The sequence below is a fragment of the Plasmodium coatneyi genome, chromosome 5 (assembly GCF_001680005.1).
Source record: "Plasmodium coatneyi strain Hackeri chromosome 5, complete sequence".
Lineage (NCBI taxonomy): Eukaryota > Apicomplexa > Aconoidasida > Haemosporida > Plasmodiidae > Plasmodium > Plasmodium coatneyi.
The window spans coordinates 1,033,252-1,055,832 of record NC_033560.1 but is presented as its reverse complement, the minus strand read 5'-3'; the positions used below and the strand labels follow the sequence as shown (position 1 = coordinate 1,055,832).

The following is a 22,581-nucleotide window of genomic DNA, read 5'->3' as shown; positions in this document are numbered from 1 at the left end:
ACTTGAAGAGTCTTTAGATAATTGTTGCCCAATCCAAAAGTAGAGAAAATAGCAGGCTCCCTCTTGGAACAATTTTTCATTTGCATATTCGGTGTAAACGTAACATGCGGCGTTCAAAATGTCATCATAATGATTGCCCATCTTATTTTTTAAACCCTCGAGACCATTTAATTTTTCATTGCAGTCCCTCTCATGATTCATGTCGGCCTCCTTGAACATTTTGTAGAAATTTTGATGAGAAGGTAAGGTTTTTTCGAAAGTTTGTTCCTGTAGAAGGTGTAGTGAAACAAGTATATATACATATATATATACGTATATATATACATATATGTATATATATATATGTGTATATATATAGTTATATATATATATATGTTCATTTTTGAATAGGAAGGAAAATGGAATGTGTGGGGGCCATACCTCATCATCCACCCCGAAACCATCCAGTTCCGTCACCATTGTTTTTGCGTATATGTTTTTCTGTTGTGTATGTATGTATAATTTGGAACGTTTTATGATTGTAAGTTTGATATTTTTTTCTTTTTTTCAATAATGTATGTGTATATAAATTTTTCAAGTGGCAACAATGATAACACATTGTATACATATGTATCAGGAGCGTGTATGTTATTTATTATTATTTATATCACGTTCTTCCTTTTATTACGTATATAGGGAAGGGAGTGTGTAATTTTGCTCTTTGTGCAGAATAATTTCAATATGAATTCAATAGGTATGAATTGATTTAAAAGTTTTTTTTATATTAATATACCCCCCCCCAAAAAAAAAAAAAAAAAATTACTCCTAATTTTTTTTAATGCATATATATTGTATAGAGTTTATATATATGCAGAATACTTTTTTCACCTTTCCTGAATGTGTATATTCATTTATATGCTCAGCGAAAAAGGTATGTGTACTTCTCAATACAAGTATAGAGAGAAGAAGGGAATACATAAATGCACAAAGATATATGTGAACTATTAGGAAAAAAAAAAAAAAAGGAACACACATATATCTTCCCAATAAAGTTTTGTAGCACATAACCTCTCCCCATTTTTTTGTTTTATATTTATAATTGTTCAGTAATAATAATTTGTTGTTTCCCCCTTCCCTATTCCTTTTTTTTTTTTTTTAGTTCATTGGAATGTACTGTTTCATATGTAGAGTTTACACTTTATATACCATTTGAGCTATGTCCCTCCTTAAGTGCATATTAGATTCTGTATACTCATGTGCTCGTTTCCTCCTCTTCCTTTTTCCTTCATTTATATGATGCGGGAAGGTTCAGAGTGTTCAAGGGGTTCATGAATTCCCCCCCCTTTTCCCCGTATAAGGGGTACTATGTTATATGTATATATATAAAAGTGCTTTCATATTTATAATTTTTCTTTCCATTTGTGCATTTATATTTGTTATAGAACGTAATGTTGATAAATTATAATTAGATGGGGAAGGGATGTATGCAATGTACACAGAGTTCACAGTTTATTAGTGTTATATACATGCATATTCTTTTCTCTTTTTGACGAAGTGTGCTTTTTTGACCCAATTGAAATGTGTACAAAGGAATAAAGCAAAATAAAAAGGGGGTAAATGGAAGTACTCTTTACTGTCGTCATTTCCCCCTATATAGCATGTTACAAATGAAACCAGTTTAAATTATTTTTAGTTAATTGTATAATAATTATAATGTATTGCATAATATTATGCATCATCGCATAAAGAAAAATTCATTATATTGTATTTGGAAAAGGGGAACAATTAAATATACTGACTCCTATTAAAGTGTTCAAGGATGAGTTCCTCCCCTATATGTTGTGCTGTTTTATATATTTTAATACTTGTTCCCCTGAAAACAGCTTCCATTGTACACACTACGACTGATTCTACTGAATCCTGCACATTTACAGTACTTTCCACATGCACCACTGTATACATAAACCCTGTCCCCTTAGCATCACCAGAAAATTTTACCTTAGACGATCTCTGCAAGGTGAACCTTGAACACACCAAACGTACCAGTAGGAGCACTACTGTACATTTGAAACAGTTTTCATTAGCATTTTGGATTTAGCAGTTATGTGGTTAGCAGTTTGGATTAGGTAGCTGGTGCAGTGTTTATAACTATTAACAGTACGAATATGTATAGAATACTATGCTACTCCAGAGGGGGGAATTTTGTTCAAATGCACATAAGCACGGTGAGCGTCTAGGCCATTCCAGACTTCCCCCTCCTGTGCCATACGCATTCTTACCTTCATGGAAGAATGAGGCACAGAGCGTCCCCATTATTTAATATATAGTACCCCCCCCCCCCCCCTTAATACCCACTTTCTCCATATATGATGGCTTTTCCCCCCCTATATATATACATATACCCTATGTATATATATATGTCTACATATATATATACTTATATATATTAATGTTGACCACATAAAAAAAAAAAAAAGAGCGAGGGAAGGGAAAGGAACGACTACGACGACGACTACAGGGGGGAAGGAGCACTTACCGAAACGAATATAGATGTAGCAATAATGTACTATGTGGTGCTCCACGCATAATCTACATGAAGATTAAAAGTAAGTTGTTGAATTCCGTGACAAACACAGGGTTGTAATTCATATTTAAAGGAGAGGGGAATGGGGGTGAGAAGCACTCTATACATACCAACAAAGAATGGGCATTAAATTATGGATAGAGTACTTATATATATATATATATAGGAAAATAGAACTAATAAGTGGTTAGAAATTTGTATAACGGAGCGGGAAAATTGGGAGGAGGGCGTTCATTTCAAACCATTTACATAAAGTTCATATACGTGTGTACGCTCCGTTCTTATGGAACATTCTATAAGAGACTCCTTTCTCTGTGTATATAGTCCTACATATAACATTGCATGGTATTTGTATTTATTTGTATAAGTAGGTATGTACATATAAGCACTTTGCAATAATTTAAAAATATAGCGCATGGAAAGGAAAGTCGTCATATATAGAATAATTTTGTTCATTTTTTTCGCTCCTATATTTTTCACTATGTCCTCACCATATTACATATATATCATAGGGGAAAAACAAGGGTGTGCAGGTGTATGCGCTCAGTTACATACGTTCTGCACATTTTATTTCACGATTCATTACTATGCATTACAGTAAATAACTTCCTATAAAGGGGCAATGACGATAAGTATAAATGCGCAATCGTTCACTCACATATATAATCGTTCACATATATGTATGTGTGCATGTACGTGGAGGGGGTACGGCCGTGCTTAACGCTATTGAACCATATCGGAAGGGGAAGTGGCATCCACTTCTTTTCTATATATATATATGTTGGAAAGGATGATGATTATAATGATTCTCATATGGATGATTATATAATGATTCCCATATGGGGGATGATTACAATGAATTCTCCTATGGAATGGAATGTGAAAAGTGAATATATAAATACGTCTACATAAAAAATAATTAATGAGTAGAATATTGTACAATATTGTACAGTATTACAGAATGGGGGACCCCCATATGGTAGTTCTTTCTCCTCCTTCATTGAAAACTTCTTCTAAGGAACTTCCTCCTCATCTTATGACCATGAATAGCATTGTGTGTGGAAGGCGAAATGCGATAATTATTCATATAAAATAAAAGTAGAAATAAAAATGGAAAATAATAATTTAAAGGGTAAAAAAGTAAAAAAAATAAAGAGTAAAAAATTAAAAAAAAAAAAAAAGAAAGAAAGGGAATCATTATTTTTGAATGATCATAAACAATGGAAGGAGAAGCAAGGGGGAGGGAAGGAAAAGGGTGTATAGTGCAGGGAATGCTACATGTTATTATAGGAATGTATATGTGTACACATATTTCTTTTTTTTTTTTTTTTTTTTTTTGTATATAATGAATATATAATTCTTTGTATTGTATTATTTTTCATTTATTTCTTAAATGTGCACTCTCCTTCTACTAAATATGGTTTTATGTGCACATGTATGAAAGGAGGAAGAAAAGAAAAGAACACCTCCTATATATAAGTTGTGCACGTAGGAGCAATTTTTAACAATATTTTAACATGCTCCTTTAAATAACCATAAAACATGAATTAAGAGTGTATACTAAAATTTCAGCTTAAAGGAAGATGTTATGATCCCCTGTAACACAATAAATAAGGGAAGGTGCGAATAATAATATAATAGCTCAAAACAATGATGTACACACTTCAATAATGAAGTCATCCATGAACTTTACTATACATTATACACATTATACATCACACATATAGAAAAATAACAATAATAAAAGAAACCAATAAATGGCTCCTTTTTACTCAGGGAGGATACAAATATATTTTATTCATAATATTCTATCTACGCAAGAGTAAAAGTAGGAATGCACATATGTGCATTCATCGAATTAAATTTATAAGAATCAATTTTGGATTAATTATTAATTTCAGGAAATATGGGACAAGAATGTAAGGATAAGGGACTTTGTTGCGGTAGGCCGCGGAGAGCATTTGAAAGTTATAGGTCTCAGCTGAGGGAGAAGTTACCACAGACACATCAGGATGATGATAATTTCATGGATGATATTTCACGGGCCGCCTGTTGTGTGTCCGAAATGCAGGGTTCAGAACTTGATGAGCGCGAACTTTGCGATCTCCCATATTACCTACTGGGGAGCATGATATATGAAAAAATCAAGGACAAGAGTAAATTTAGAACAACTATGAATGGAGTAACGGGAGCATTAAAAGAGTACTTCGGTAAGCTGGAGTGTACAATAGAACAGAGTAAAAGTGGAATAAAATTATTCGCCAAAATGAAGGACCTGGGAATGGATCCCTTGCAGCCTGAGAATATACGGGAAGAGCAGGAGGAGCAGGAAGATTCATCTACGGTTAGTTTTGATAGGTATAAGAAGTATTTGTATGAAATTGCCGATAAATATGCAACTGTAGAAGGTTTATGTACCGCACAGACGAAAACTGATGACTGTGAAGGAGTTTCGGAGGAGTATAAGGAAAAAACTCCTCAGAAACTGTACGAGGCAATGTATGGGAAGGTGCAGCTCCAAAGACCTGAAGTATTGTCCACAGTACGGGCGAGGGCAGCAGCATTGCAGGTTATTTCCTTCATTCGGAGTAAATAATTACGTATTCTCTATGAATTCCTTCATCTTTAGCACGTCGAGCAGGTAAGGACATATATAAGTGACCTCCCCCCCTTTTCTTTACACTTTATAGGATGATTGCCAAGAGGAGGAAAAGCTACCCTCGGAAAAAGTATATTGTGAACTCAATCAGGCCAATGATAAGTGTAATGGTGCAGGTGGAACTGATGCAGGAGAAGTGAGTAAAGAGCTTAAGACCATAGTAAAGAAGTACGTGATGTCCATGGAGTATGAGGATCGAGTTGTGCAAGCTTATTGCTATGCACCTACAATGAAAGCGGACATTGTGCCTAAGGAGGAGGATCGCTGTAAATTCCTATACTACTGGATAGGGCATACGCTCTTTTTTACTTCTAACAAGAAGGACCAATTTTCTACTGCTATGAAAAGCGTCTACGACGAATTGGGGAAATTGAAAGGAGGAGGAATTAATCACCCATGCAATATTTTATATGATGGGAATGACAACATCAACTTGGACATTTTCACCAAAATGAAAACAATATTCGACTATTATCATGATTATACTACTATAAAAAAATGCGTAGATGATCCCCAGGCTCCCGACCCTAAGTGCACTACAGAGTATGCCAGTTATCTGGGAAGAGTTGTCTCAGCTTATAAGGATATGAATGCAGAATGTAAAGGGGAAAATAAGAATGGATGGTGTACAGATTTTAAGAGCATGACTGATGAACGTACTTATGAAGAATTATTACATTTAAAATGTTCTTTAAAATATACATCAGAATGTACAAATATTACCGCTGCTATATTGGGCACACTAACCTCGATAAGCCTACCCGCGGCTGCTTTGTTATTATATAAGGTATACAATTATAATTTTAGGGCATAGTAGATTATCATAGTGTATACATATATAGCATACATATATAAATATATATGTCTACATATATATATATATATATATACACACATATATATGTATATATAATATATATATATTATACATATTTTCACCCCTTCCTTTCACCTTCCCTTTTTCTTCTTCGTAGTACACTTCTTTATTCAATGGGATAAGTAACACCCTCTTTGGAGGAGGAGGAGGAAGCAGCAACAGAAGGAAGGCAAGATCTATTATCCACCACAAATTAAACACGTCCTTATCAGAGGACGACCGCTCGACATTAGACGATTCAACGTATGATTCTACCGACGTCTCCACAGTAGCTTCCACCACAATATCAGCTTTGTCCACAGCAACAGATGGAGTATCTACCATCTATAATGGTGGTAGATCACCAAGACGACCATCACCACCCAAACGACAAAGTCATAATAGCCAACAAAGACAACAAAAACAACAGCAACTTAGACAACGACAAAAAATAAACAACATACGTTATCATGTCATGTAAAACATCACATCATTAACTGTATAGAACACACATCATTAAATGCACATGGTGCTCCCCACGGAAGGAACAATAAATAAATGATCACCGCACACAGAGTTAACACAGTTCACACACAGAATTCATAGAGTGTGTATGGGAATGAAAGGATATAATTTTTTCTTTCCTATTTTGCACTATTTCGCCTTATTTTTTTTTTTTCGTTTGTTCCTTTTTTTTTTTTTTTTCTCTTTTTTCGCTTTTCCTCATATTTCCTTACTTTTTTACTTCTTACTACCTTCTTCCATTTGTGTGTGTTTTTGAATAACTCTCTGCATAAAAGGGAAGAGTACTTTCAACGAAGGGGGTGCGAAAGAAGAGAAAAAAAAGGAAAGTGTTTACCTCCTTTGAAAAAGTGTTTTTATATTTCAAGGAAAAAAGAGAAAAAAAAATAATAAAGGTAACATTCATATATGTAGAAAATGTAATTTGTACACTGGAAAGAAGGGGAGGGAATAAAAAATTATTATTATTCGTGAGCAATTATAAACAGGAGAAGGAAGGGTGCATCACAAAAATGTTACTATTATACAGATGCGTACACTTCCTTTTTACATTTACAATTAATGTAATTTCTTGCACCATATTATTTCCTCCTATCATTAATTTTATAAATATATATATGCTCTTCATTTATTACATATTAAGCAAATATATACAACTGAATGAAGAAAAGTACTCTGTGTATACATGAACTGTATACAATACATCTATATGTGTGCACGTTAACAAATATTTTTTTAATAACCACCACTTTCCACATAACAATGGAACATAAATTATTAATACATATTGGAATTTTCATCTGGAAAAACTTATGCTCACATGCACATAATAATTTGGAAAAGGAGAGGGGGTAAAGGTGAACAATTCCATATAATATTCCAAAAAAAAAAAAAAAAAAAAGAAGAGGGGAGTCCACTACAAAATGCCCCCCCAAAAAAAAAATATAATAGGGTAAATTAATGAGAGGAATGTACACGAATGAAAAAGGAAGAGAAGTAACACCACCACAACGAAGAAGAAAATTTTGGATTGCATACTCTCCTCCTCTTCCTTATTCTGCTACTTTTTGCTCCTGCGCTCATATTTTTATACTTCAATTATATACGGCACGATTTTGTTAAAAATGTGCATATAGGGTATGTTATTATTATGTAAAAAAAAAGATTGAATAATATATACTTATTAAGCGAAAAGAAGGAGTTAAAATGTTTCGTATTCACACATTCACATTCATAGAAAAACAAGCACAAAAAAATGATGTCACATATATATGTGCATTCATACTCTGTATATATATATCAACATTCCATTTTGTGAACAACACCCCATTTCCTTCTTAAAAAAGTAGATTGTGGGCAGAAGAAGAAAAGGGGAACAACACGTCCATAAACCATAACAAACAATAACAAACAATGAGAAACCACAACAAACAATGACATCAACATCGACAGGAATAATATTAGGGGTTAAATGTACTCCTTTAACATGAAAATATATACATACATTATATGTGTATATATGTATATGTACAGTATGGTACACGTACCATATGATGTATATGTGTACCATAGGATGTGTGTACACATTTTAACAATTTTTTTTACCATTTTACCCATTTAACTATTTGTAGGAGGAGCATTTAAGGAAGTTACCTTCGTATCTATTATACTATAGTCAATTCGAGCCAGACGATGGTGATGACGATTGGATGGAAGTTGACGGTGTAGAAGATTTATTGAGGGGAAAAATAGAAAATGAACAGGTTACTAAGCAAATTGCACGAGCACCATGTATTGTGGAGAGGATGAGAATATTGAATCAGGGGAAGGATAATGTACCCTGCTATTTTTTCTATTATTGGATAGGAGATAAACTGTGGAGAATTAAGGATAAGACCACATTCTGGGAGTTTATGGACAGAATCTACGGGAAATGGCATGCCAGGGCCTATGAGCAGGGTAAGTGTACAATTATATACGACAATATTGACCATGCCACTTTCAATAATAGAAAACTAGCATATGAATATTACTTTAACTATGGGGGTATGAAGGAACAAATAGAACAACAGGGGCCCAAGTGCGATAAGACCTATCACACCTACCTTACAGCAACTTCCGACGCCTGGGAGAATGTACGTGCAGAGTGCAATGGAAGCAACATTACTAGTGAAAATCAAGCATATTGTTCCAACTTTAATAAGAACTATAAGCAGCACCTAGGGGAACAGCTACAAAAGTTGGAATGTACTCTAGAACCTGGTATAGACAATGCGGAAAGGAAGGCACAAGTTCAGGTGGAATCTTCTACGGCAGCTGCTAGCAGCATCGTACCTGCTGTATCTGCTGCTGGTGGACTTGCTACCATAGGAATACCAACAGTTCTTTTTTTTTTATATAAGGTACAAACACAATTGTAATTATTACTTTAATTATAATTACAGTAACAATTATCATTACAATTATAATTGCCATTACAATTTTAATCATAATTACAAATGTGCACACATAAAAGTATAAATAATAGTATATTCATTACTGTATTTTTTTTTTTTTTGCTTGTTTCTGGGTTCTATATTATAAAAAAGTGTATGTATACATACAATACATACACACACAACCTTTCCTTCCACCCTACCACCCCCAACAACCTTCCTTCCAACACACCCCACCACCCTAACAACCTTTCCTTCCACCTACAAACAACCACCTAACAAAACCTCCCTTGAACCTACCACCAATCACATAACAACCCACCTACCACACAACCATCTCACACAAGCACCACGCGTACATACACATACATTAATTGAACTATGCTGTGCTGTATATATATATGTATGCATAATACATATTTTTATACCCCTTCCTTTGCCCCCTAACTTTTTCCTTTTTTTCTTCAGTACACTTCTTTATTCTCTGGGATAAAAAGCTCCTTTGGAGGAGGCAGAAACACCAACAGTAGGAGCAGAACGAAAAGGAGGTCCACTAGACATCACTTTGACGAGGACAATTACACAGAAGACACCTTAACAACATATTCCACAGAAGGTTCAAAAACAGTAGCTTCTACAATAGCAGATTCGACGGATATTTCTACTGTATATAAAAGACCACCACCACCACAATCACCATCTGCTCGAAGAGGAACAAATAATAGAGGACGGCAAAGAACCAATATACGTTACCATCCCTAGGTGAAAAAAAAAGGTTTCCCACCTCCCTTCCACCCTCGTTTAGGAAGCATAAATGGCCCTTCAGTTCATGGAGTGTGTAAAAGGGAAAGAAGCAAAATGACCTTTCCTTCTTTCCTACTTTGCTTTTTTTTTTTTTTTTTTTTTTCATTTGTTTCTTTTATTTCATTGTTTGTTTTATTTTCATTCCTTTCTTTCTTTTTTTCCTCTTTTCCTTTTTTCTTTTTTCTTTTTCCCCTTCCTTTTATATTCTTTATGAAAAAAGTAAGAGGAAAGAAAAATTAGAAATATTAAAAAAATAATAAAAAAAAAAAAAAATGAAGAAAATAAAGTAGAGAATAAGAACAAAAATAAAGGGAATACATTAATATACAAGTATGAAATATACTCTGTATTTCACCTAATGGAAGAGAGAAATTAACTCAAATGGTACATATGTACAATGCACATATATTCCACATGTAAGTGATTTATGTATATAATGTACTCATCGAAATGAAAAAGAAAAGAGGAGGGAAAAAAAAATTAATTAATAATGCGTGTGCTCAAAATTTCTGCTAGCAGAGAAAAATTACTTTCCTTTCCATTTTGAACAATAATTTGAGGAAGGATTGAATAATAATGTAATATTAGGAATGAACAGTTACAATTCAATAATATAATATAATAAATAAGGAATGTATATATGCAAGGAATTTGAATTATCGTCCCGTTATCCTCCCCCTTTCCATTGTTCTGTTATTTCTGCATTTAATATATATACATAATAATAATGTGATTCATGCATGCGATGAATTATCACCTTTTTGAATATTAAGAAATGTGTAATATTAAAAAATGCACAATGTGCAAAAAAGGAAAGGAAGAAGAAAGGAATAAAAGCTTAATATGTGCTTGTTTTTTCTATAATCATTATAAGGAAGGTGCATGAAAAATGTTCACCGGCATAAAAATGTTCCCACATGCATATATGTATATATTCCTTATAAATGAACAGGAAGCACGTTCCAAAGTAAAGTTCATTATATATAAAGGAGCAAATGTACACATATAAACAATGACAACCACACCACTAAAGGTTCGCTTCCTTATATACAATATATGCAGTTAACTTTAAGTGTGTGGGGGGGGGCATATATAGTATTTTATATATAATACAATGTACAGAAATGAGGAATACATAGGAATATATATACCTTATATATTTACTATATATATGTATGCTGTTCACATATATACATATACTACTTATATATATGGAAATATATATATGTCTACATATTCCATTCTTCCTTCTTTACCAATTATATATAGTTGAAGGATCTGAATGAGAGCAATTTACCTTCATGGACCAATTTCTATGAACAATTCGAGAATGCTTCTAGTGGTAGTTGTACCAAAGATAATGGCTGGGAAGACAAAATAAAAAGTGAATTAGACCCTAAATTAAATGATTACCCAAAAATTTCTTATATGACGACGACGATGAAAAAGGCTTACTGTGAAGTATGTAAGATAAAACAATCGGAGCCGCAGGATGATACACTTCGCCATTTCTCATATTACTGGTTAGGGGATATACTACCTCATGATGGCACTGCACAGTATCATTTCGGGAGCACGCTAAGTTTCCTTTGTAATTTAATAAATGAAGCAAATTGGACAAATGAGTGTAAAATTCTATTCACGGATAGTATTAACTATGACACCTTCAATCATAGAAAAACAATCCATGATTATTCCTACAATTTTAATGCCATAGAAAAAGATTTATTAAAAAATGGCCCTATTTGTGAAAACCAGTGGTTAACTCACCGGAGTGGTGTTCTTACAGCCTGTAAGGCTGTAAGTGCGAACTGCCCAGAGGAAGGTAGTAAAACTACTCCTGATTCATATTGTAAACATTTCAAAGACAAGTACAAGTTTTATTGTGGTACAGCACAAGCGTTAGACTCGTACTGCACAAAAAAAAAGACTTAGAATCACTACAATCAGACAAACTGCAAGCAGATCAAACAGAAAAATGCACACAACTCAAACTAGACGATGCACTACACCAAGCAGATAAAGCTTCTTCTCTTTCATCCGCATTCGGCACATTAGCAGCATTAGAATTACCTGCACTCCTTTTGCTTTTATATAGGGTAAAATTAAAATATTAAATTGCGAAAAATAAATAATAGTACCTAACCCTTCCTTTCCTTTCCTTCCTTCCTTAAACCCTCCTTTCCTTCCCTTCATAGACCCTATTTCCTTCCCTCCTTAGATCATCCTTTCTTTCCTTTCTCATTCTTAGAAGCTCCCTTCCTTCACTCCTTTTCTTCCATCATACCTTCATTCCTTCTTTCCTTCTTGTTCCTTCTTTCCTTTTCATTCCTTTTTTCCTTTCTTTCCTCCTCCTTAGACCAACTCCTTCCTTCCTCCTCCTTAGACCAACTCCTTCCTTCCTCCTCCTTAGAAGCTCCCTTCCTTCCTTGAATTCATTCCTTACTTCCTCCTCCTTAGACCTTCTCTTTCCTTCTTTAGACTCTCCTTCCTTCGAAGGAAGGTTACTTCCTACCATCTTCCACCTACCACCCTACCACCTAACAACCCCTAACACCACCTTCCTTCCACCAACCACCTAACACCACCTTCCTTCCACCAACCACCTAACACCACCTTCCTTCCACCAACCACCTAACACCACCTTCCTTCCACCCTACCACCTAACAACCCACCTACCACCCTACCACCTAGCAACCCACCAACCATCTAACAACCCACCAACCACCTAACAACCCACCAACCACCTAACAACTCACCAAGCACACTACCACCACCACAATAACACACTAGCATCTCTGCTTCTTTTTTTTTTTTCTTATAAATCACACGTCTTCTTTCAGAAGCATAACCATTCTGGAAGTGGAAGAAGTGGCAGAAAAAAAAGGTCCCTTAGGAGAGAATATTATGGGTTTGATGATGACGACGACGACTCTTCTACGGAATATTCAAGAACAAATTTAACAGCAACATTAACTAATTCGTCCGAATATTCTATTCCATATACATTATCCTCAAGATCATCATCATCTAGATGAAAGAACATCTAGATGATAAACATCTACGTGAACATCCACCTAAATGATCACCATCCATGTAGATGTTCATTCATTCAGATGAATCAACAGAACAACATCTTGCATGAACGAACACAACAACATCTTCTTCTCAGATGGTAACGAACAAACAGAAACAACAACAACAGAACATCTTGTTCAGATGATAACGAACAACAACAAACAACATCTTCTTCTTCTTCAGATGAATGAAGAACAACAACATCTTCTTAGATGAACAAACATCTACATAAACATCTGTAGATGAATGAAAAACAACATCATCTTCTCAGATGAACGAACATACAACAACATCTTCTTCTCAGATGAACGAACACACAACAACATCTTCTTCTCAGATGAATGAACGCACAAACAACAACAACAACACCATCTTCTTACTTAGACGATGAATGAACAACAATAACAACAGAGGCCACAAAGGCAAAGGAACGAAGGAAGGAGGAATATACGTTATCAAGGTATTTGATGTCCACCCCCCTTCCTCTTCCTCCTTCATTTCCTCTTCACACCTCACATGCAAAGAAACTATAATAACGTATGCAATGTATTCCTCCCACATATTAAAAAGGGAGGAAAAAAGGGGAGTTTTTTTTTTTTTTTTTTTTTGCGCAGAATATTATTTTTCTATGTGTGATGCATATATAATTTATGTTGTGATTTGGGGTAAGAGAGTACAAGTCCCCTTTCTACTTTATGTATTTTTTCCTTCTGCATTCTTTTTATAAATGTGCACTCTTCTTCCCTCACTAAATATAGATTAAATGTGCATATGAATGTGCACATGCATAGAAAATGAACAAAAAAAAAGAGAGCTCTTTCTATTTTTGAACTATATATGAGAACTGTGCACTACATATATATATATATATATATATATATATATATATATATATATGCAATAACTGAAGCGAACACATGTGAATAATATATAATAATAATAATATATAATAATATTAATAAATAATAATAATAATAACATACATGCTCGAATGTATACAATGTACATGTGTAATGATTCTGCTGTACATATATATGTATACAATATATATACATGTATATAGTTATAGTAGGTTATCATTACATGAAAGAATTAAACGAAATATATATTATTATTATTATTGAAAAAACAAGAAGTGAAAATTTCATTCATTCCACATATATAAGAAAATATATACAACACATCTTCTCTTTTAAAAGGAGAAGTTATATTATACATATATATAAAGGAATATACATCTGTGTACATAAACAATGTCAGAAACGGTAAGGAAAAAAAAAAAATAGGCAGAAAAAACACTAGGAAGTGGAAATATAGGTGGAAGGAAGGAATGTATGTGTGAGAGGAAGGAATGTGTATGAAGAATGTGTGTGAGAGGGGTATATACACATACCTATATATATATAACATATATGTACATATTTATATGTATACACACATATAGTTATATATACGTATATATACATATTCATACATTCCACTCTCCCTTCCCCCTCCTTCTTCCCTTCTTTGCTGAGTATATAGTTGAAGGACCTGAAGGAGAGCAATTTACCTTCATATAAAAATTTCTATAAGAAGTTTGATGATGCTGTTAGTGGCAATTGTATCTCAAAGAGTAACTGGGAGGACACAGTGAATGATACTTTAGAATCTGCGTTAAGTGAATACCTACAAATTAAACATATGAGGAAGACGATTGCATACGCATATTGTACCGCGTGCCAACTGAAGAAACAGTTAAATTCTGAGACCGATGTTGATGATACACCTTGCCGTTTTTTCTATCACTGGGTGAGAAAGGAGTTCCCCGTGGGCACATATAATTATGAGTGGTCTGACATCCTGCCTAAGGTGGACGATGCTCTAGGAGATATTACCGGCGAAAATAAATGTAACACTCCATATGACGATGCTAAAGACGACATTGCCAAGTATAGAAGAAAAGTATACGAATTTTACCACGATCATGAAAGTATAGAAAAGTACTTGGAGGGGGACAATCCCAAATGTGTAGAAGAATGGACACACTACGAGGGAGACGCTGAGGAGGCATGTGATGCTATAAAACAATATTGTGAAGGAGGGGATCGTGTAACGAAGGATGCGCAATATTGTGTGGAATTCACCAGTGCATATAAACAACTCTGTGAGAAACTTAAAACTTTAAAATGTGAAAAGAAGTTAGAAATAAAAGTTGAGGCAGATGTGCAGGCTGCACACCATGCTTTAGTTGGTTCTACATCTAGCACAGCAGATCCAACAATTCCTGTCGCCGCTATGTCTGGTGGACTTGCCGCAATAGGAATACCAACAGTTCTTTTTTTTTTATATAAAGTAAGTAATAATTATTACCACTATATATATATAATATATATATATATTTATATACAGATATATATATGTACTTACATATATACACATGTCTACGTATATATATACATATATATGTATGTATATATATAAGTACATATGGGCACATACATTTGTACACTTCCACTTCCCTTTTCACTCCTTTTCTTTTTTATTTTAGTATGATCTTCTACCTTCCTGGTTTGGTAACCATTTTAAAGGAAAAAGAAGGAACAGCATAAACAGAAGAGAAAAAAGAAGTTTTGTTAAGCGTGACTTTGACGATGACGACACATTAACAGATACCTCCACGGAGGTTTCAACAACTGTAGCTTTCGCAGCTGATCCATCAGATGAGTCTAGCACATTATATTCTTCTGCTCCATACATTACTAAATCTGTTAGGAGAGGGACTAATACTGCACCAAGTCATCATCACCGGAAGAATGTAGCTTATCAACGTATGTAATGATGTGCCAACCTTGTCCAGAACTACAATAATATGTATGTATTCCACATATATATAACAGATTCCACACATATATATATAAAAAAAAAAAAAATTGAACAAATGTGTTTTTCCAATTATGCATAAATTTTGTTCGTTCACATATGTTGTTCACTAATTTATGAATAGACATCATTCTTTACATATACATAAATGTATTTAATTTGAGGGGCAAGTTAAAAAAAAAAAAAAAAAGAAGGTAAAGTTTAAAAAAATGAAAAAAATTCACACATATTTCTACTATATGTGCATTATTTTTTTTATTTAATTCCTACAATAACATAAATTATTATTTAAAGTGCAAGAAAAAAGTTGGGCCAAAAATATATAATAGAAAAATGTATGGGGAAAAGACAACAAAAAGGGAAAAAGAGTTCATTACGAAATATTATTCACACATTATTCAAAAACATATATATCATATATATAGAACAGCACAGAAACACTTTCATTCTCTTTCCCAAAAGAAAGGAGAAACATTCACCCCCTTTCCCATCATATTTATGGATAATTAATATTTCAAATGAAAAGCTAAGTGTATTGACAAATAATGCTTCCTTCAGGAGGAAATAACTGATGTCATTAGTGAAAGTAAAATTTCAGTGTACACACTTCAATTATATGAATAAGCCTTATTATAACTATAGAACAGAACATTATGATAGTGTTTTGAAGAAATATGTGCAGAATTATGATTTAATATGACAATTGTGCACCAAAGTAGAATAAATATACTACGCTCCAATTATTGCATCCCTCATTCCTATGACTTCCTGTTACTTCTTTTCTAAGTTCTTTTCAATACAACGAATCCACGCTTTTGAATGATAGAATCGGAACAGTACTCCTAAGTAGATTAATCCTATAATTATGGAAAGTACTGCCATGACTGGAAGAGTCCATACTGGGGACAATCCATGAATTGCTGAACTGAAAGATAAGTAGGAAAAAAGGGGGAACATCCAAGACAAAGTTAATGCATACAGAACAGGAAGGACTAATACAAGGGGTATCCAGTCTTCATTACTCATCTTACAACATGTGAACTTACTGAAGGGTGCTTTAAATGCGCACCCTGCTTTTTCGTTCTGTGTTTTTTTCTTTGCGCATTGTGACGGTCCTGAATTAAACGTAGAATGTAATTTTTTACACATTCCACCTAACGGCAAGTTCTTAAGGGAACACCCATTACTGTTACTTGAGAATTTATTCCTTTGTCTTGTTCCCACACCCGATGCGCCTCCTACTGACTCTACTGATCCATCACTGCTTGTACTGCTTGAATCTGATGAGTCATATGGGCTGGTTGTTCCACCATACCGTGATGATGTTGTGCTTATTGCACGCACCTAAAAAAAAAAAGGTGATAGAGCGAAGGAACAAGTGTGTTCATAATTTGTGGAGTATGTAAGTATTATTATACAAAATGAAAGGAGGAAGGGGCGTGGGGGAAGGGAAGTTTTCTTTCCTTCCCCCACCCCCCTTGACTGAGCAAAAAAAAAAGGGAAAAAAGTTTTTCTTCCCTTTTTCTATTTTTATTATAGAAGTGCAAAAAAAAATATTCATTCATAATCATAATGAATGTATGTATATGTGTGTGTGTCAAATATATATATATATTTTTTTTTTTCTTTTTTTTTATTTAGATGTGTGTAAGAGTTGTTGTTCTTATCTTACGTAGTGATTGGGATATGGCCCCACTGGAAGTAGAGTATAAAACTAAAAATTAGGACTTTCGCAGAGAGTGCCATTTTTTTTTTCTCCTCTTTTCTTTTTTTCCTTTTATTTTTTATATATATTAGTAGACTATATGATTATTTTTTCTTTTTATATTATTAGTAAACATTAATAAAATAGTTTGCGTTCGCGGGATTCAACGTTATTTGCTTTTTTTAGTGTATATATATATTTTTTTAAAAGAAAAGGAACTTATTACAACATACAAAAAAGAAAATATATGTGGATGTGTTATAATAATTTAGAATAATGAAAAACTATTTCATTTTAGCGCATAATTCTACTATTTCAGAAGTAGCTGAAGTAGTTAGTATTTTCTGTAGAAAAAATAATGAGCACTTTTTCTCTCAATTGTATGTGTCCCACATCTAACGGTGCAATGAAAGAAGAGAGAATTACCCACATTTTGAGCACTTAAAAAAATTATAAATGCAGTTGTATATGTGTACAGCGTTGTTCATGTTTATGCTCAAAAAAAAAAAATTTTTTTTCTTTTTTTGGTTCTTGTATTGTTGTTTCTTCAAATTTTGAATGGGAAGGTGAATATAAAACTGTTCAAAAAAAGAGGAAGGAAATAGTTCAAAAGAAGAAAAAGGAACTTATCTAATATAGGGGACAGAATATAACGTAGAATGTTCTGTAGAATCATCATCATCCTCGTTCTCCTTCGTTAAGTCAGATTCTGAATCTACTGTTGTTGAGTTGTATGCTAAGGAAGAATCATATTCATTCTCCTTATTTAACTTGCGTACTAATGATCTTTTTTTTCTACTACTTTTATTGTTGCTCCTTCCTCCACCTCCAAAAGTATTACGTAAGTCGGAAAATATAGACGTATACTGAAAAAAAAAGAAAAGAAAACACAAGGATGGGAATGCGTTCGCAGAATATATATATGTAAACATTACAGCTCGTTCTATACTTTCATTTTTTTACATTCCATTTTTTTTTTCTACATTCATTTTAACGTTCATTTTTTTACACATTCCATTTTTTTTGTACATTTATTCTATGCACTCTTTTTTAAATAGACAGCAAATATTAATAAGTGTTATTATACATATTTCCTGTGTTACGTGTACTTACCTTATATAGATAGAAAGCAAGTGCTGGTAATCCTATTGTTGCTGCCCCAGCAGCAGCACCACCAATAGTGGTGGTGGTACTGTCCATTCCTTCAGGTGAGGAAGGAGCAGATGCAAGTATTCCCTGGGATAGTGCTGACATCTGGGAGTGGTTACCACCGTGTTGTGGTGGTGGACCTTGCGGTTTCCCTGGGGGAGGTGGACCTTGGGGTTTGTTACCACCCTGTTGTGGTGGTCCTTGTGGTTTCCCTGGTGGTGGTGGTCCCTGTGGTGCTGCAGCGCCGTGTCCAGAAGAACCTGGGTTAAAGGTTCCCGTAGAACCTGGTCTTGGACTACCGGTGTTTTGATTACCAGTGGAACCGGTACCAGAAGAACCTGGGTTCCAAGTTCCCGTGGAACCGGAACCGGAAGAACCTAAGAAGAAAGTAAGAAAAAAGGGGTGGTTTAAATAATATCGGGGGTCGCAGAAACTGAAATGTTGTGGGTGCACTTTCCCTTTTCTGTATATTTTTTTTTCTCTCTGTAATAACACTTTCGAATTATGCATATTTGTTATATGCCCTACCTCCCTTTTCTCCTTTATTTGTCTTACCTAATTCAGATCTTGAACCTGATGATTCATCTGCAGGGCAGTCTAATTTCTTCGGTGGCGCGAATTCCCCCCTCTCCCCAACCTTCCGAGAGTTCTCTTTAAATATTTTACAATATGGTTCTCCTTCAGTGGTTTTGCACTTTGAACTTAAGTCTGAATGTATTGATTGGGCTCTTTCCCAGGACCGCTGGTATTCTGCACTACCACAATGTGTAGTAAGTTCCGCACTGTCCTGCATTTTATTATAGTTATAGTAATAATCGAATAGTATTTTAGCCTGTGGGAACCTGTCTTTGCTAATATTAGGGTATATATTATTACACGTGCAACCGGACATGGAACCTTCGAGCTTAGGGTAAATTATGTTCATAACCATCGAGACAGAGGCATCTCCCTTATTTTTTTCATTATTTATTCTATCACCTAACCAATAATAGAAGAAATGGCAGGGTTTATAGTACTCTGGAATGCCCCCGTCCTGCTTCTCGGTACAAGCGTAACAGTAAGCTTCTACAATTTCCCTAGGTAAGTTCTCATCCTTAATATTGAGTGTTGTTAATGCACTTTTAACTTTCTCTATTAACTTTGCGATACACTGTGACCCACTCCCTCCCACGAAACACGCATTGGAATTCTCAAGTGCAGCGTATATTTGCTGTGAGGGTAATGTTATTGTGGCTCCTTTCCGCTAAACAAAATATAGAATTGAACAGGGGAGTAGGAAAATATATATATAAGTAAGTGCTTACCATACATGTGTACATTCCTTACATTTTTTTATTATTACATTGCGCATATAATATTGTATGCATAATATTCATACAATTTATAATATTTATAATATGCATAATATTCATAATATTGTGTATGCATCATATTTATTTTAAATGGAAAAATAATTTGTACTACCTGTGGTGATGATGATGCTGATCGTGCTGGTTGGGGAGGGGGTGTAGAGCACTTTAGTTCTGAGGGTTCCTTAAATTCGTCCTCCTTAGTGTTCACATTATATTTGTCACAATATGATTCTCCGGCAGTGGTATAGCAAGTTCCACTTAATGTTGTATATGTTGATTTAGCTGTGTTGTAGGCCTCGCCACATTTGTCCTTAGCGCAATATTTATTACAGTCCGGGTCACTTTGGACCTTCCTATAGTTATAATAGTAGTCGAATAATATTTTAGCGTTTTCGAAACGTATCTCCCTAATACCTTGGTACAGTTTTTCACGTTCACCTGCAGACCCGAAGCTCATCAGGTTATCGTAAATTGCCTTCATAATCATTGAGAACTGGTTTCCTGCGGTAAATTTATGCTTTATTTTTTTACCTAACCAAAAATAAAAGAAGCCATAGCGATCAGTATCTGACAGAGAACCGAACCCTTCATCCCCAGTTCCGTTATATGCTACACAGTAGTTCTTTACAATTGTACTGATCAGCTCCCAATCATTCCCATTGTACGGAGATAATGATGTTTTCAGTTTATTTTCCAGGTCACTGGGGTTCTTATGTCTTCCCCCTCGGAATGTACAACTTCTTCCTAGTCCTCCGTCCAACTCAGCATATATTTTTTGTGAGGGTAATTTACTTGTATCTGTGCCCTACAAAATATAGGATGTAAAATTAACCAAGGAAGTGAAGTACGTATAGATGTATGTTACCATGCATTCCTGCATATTACTATTATTATTTCAATGTGTGTGTGTACATATACAATATTGTATGCATAATATTTATCCATACCCTATGTAAGGGAATAACTAACCTGTAGTTTGCACGCCATTGTTTATGTGTACATATTCTTCATATATAATAAAGTCATTTCAGAATATTCCCTTCATATATATTCGTACAAAACACACGTTTGAGGATTATGCTTACTTTATAAGAATTGTAACTAATGAATTGGTATCAAATTTTTACTACTCCTCCCTCCTTTCTTAATAAAGATGCGTAATCCTTTAATTTCTTCAAAGTACGATAATATACACTATATATACACACATACACATCAAAGTCATTACATAATATGTGCACGTATATATAATTTAAGGTAAGAATATAAAGGAGCGTACGAATGAACGAACAAGCAAACAATAAGAAAATAATGGATCGAAGGAGTCAAACCCTTCATGTTCAATTTGCATCAATGTATTATATTTCTTTGTGCATTGTGCATGTTTGTTCATTTGGAGCATTCCATTATTATGTACACTTCTCTCTTGTTATGTATATAAGCACACCTTTTTTCTATTTGAAGAAAAATTTTTAACATGTACTACATACTTTTATGTTTTATTGCTATGTTTAAAGGGGAGAGTTAATTGAAAATTGTTAATACATGCACGTATTGCATAATTCAAACAAAAAAAAGGAGCACCCTCTCTCCCTCCCCTTCTTCCTTTTCGGAATGTGCACATTCGTCTATATGCTCAGGGAAGAGTGCACATTTACAGAATAAATAAGAGGAGTTCAGCATAAATATATATACTCATATTTCCTGTTCAAAAGAGAGAGAGTGAAAATTCGGTTTCTGTTTGTGTGTACGCACATCCCATGTAGTGATAGTGGTAGTTTATTGTGGGGAGGTGAAGCAGCTGCCCTTCTCTTCACCCTCCCTCCTATGTTAATGATCGGTTTGTTATGATAATTTTTACCAACCTTCCCCCCTCTTTTGTTCCTTATATCTTTTTCTAATAATTACACTATAAACAATTTAAACAGAATATATATTATACTATCTGAATTCCTCTTTATTCCCCTTAAGCTATACTACATTCCAGATTTCATTTCACATCTTCTATTCCCTTACATATGCAGTATAAATGTTACAATTAAAATGTAGAATACATAATAAGAAGGAGAATCGTTGTTATGGGTGGAAGGAATGTTGTTAGTGGTGGTAGTGTGGAAGGAAGCTTGTTTGGGGTGGAATAATGGAAGGGAAGATTGTTAGGGTGGTGGTAGGTGGTTATTGTTAGGTGGGTTCTTAGGATGGTGGTTGGTGGAAGCAAAGGCTGTTAGGGGTGGTAGGTGGAAGGAAGGGTTGTTTAGGGGTGATTAGTGGAAGGAAGATTGTTAGGGTTAGTTGGTGGAAGGAAGGTTGTTAGGGTTAGTTGGTGAAAGGAAGGTTGTTAGGGTTAGTTGGTGGAAGGAAGGTTGTTAGGGGTGGTAGGTGGCAGGTGGGTTGTTAGGGTGTAGTAGGTGGAAGGAAGGTTGTTAGGTGGGTGGTAGAATGGAAAGAAGGGTTGTTAGGGGTGATGCTTGGTGGAAGGAAGGAGTGTTAGGTGGTTGGTGAAAGGAAAGTTGTTAAGGGTGGTAGATGGAACGAAGGGTATATGGGGTGCAAATTTGTGTGTTAGGGGTGAGGTGAAGGTTGTTAACGGTGGTGA

General features: G+C 34.4%; 2 protein-coding genes across 2 annotated transcripts; both read left to right on the top strand.

Annotated features, from left to right (window-relative positions):
• Positions 1-4,469: 4,469 nt before the first annotated feature.
• PCOAH_00011930 (KIR protein) lies at positions 4,470-6,533 on the top strand (the record flags this gene model as incomplete). The annotated part of the gene is made up of 4 exons (XM_020058002.1): positions 4,470-5,105; positions 5,254-6,009; positions 6,197-6,367; positions 6,408-6,533. 4 exons carry the CDS (start codon positions 4,470-4,472, stop codon positions 6,531-6,533), a joined length of 1,689 nt encoding a protein of 562 aa, XP_019913574.1.
• A 2,565-nt stretch (positions 6,534-9,098) lies between these two features.
• PCOAH_00011920 (hypothetical protein) lies at positions 9,099-9,797 on the top strand (the record flags this gene model as incomplete). The annotated part of the gene is made up of 2 exons (XM_020058001.1): positions 9,099-9,140; positions 9,504-9,797. The coding sequence occupies 2 exons, from the start codon at positions 9,099-9,101 to the stop codon at positions 9,795-9,797; spliced, it is 336 nt and encodes a 111-aa protein (XP_019913453.1).
• Between the last annotated feature and the right edge of the window lie 12,784 nt (positions 9,798-22,581).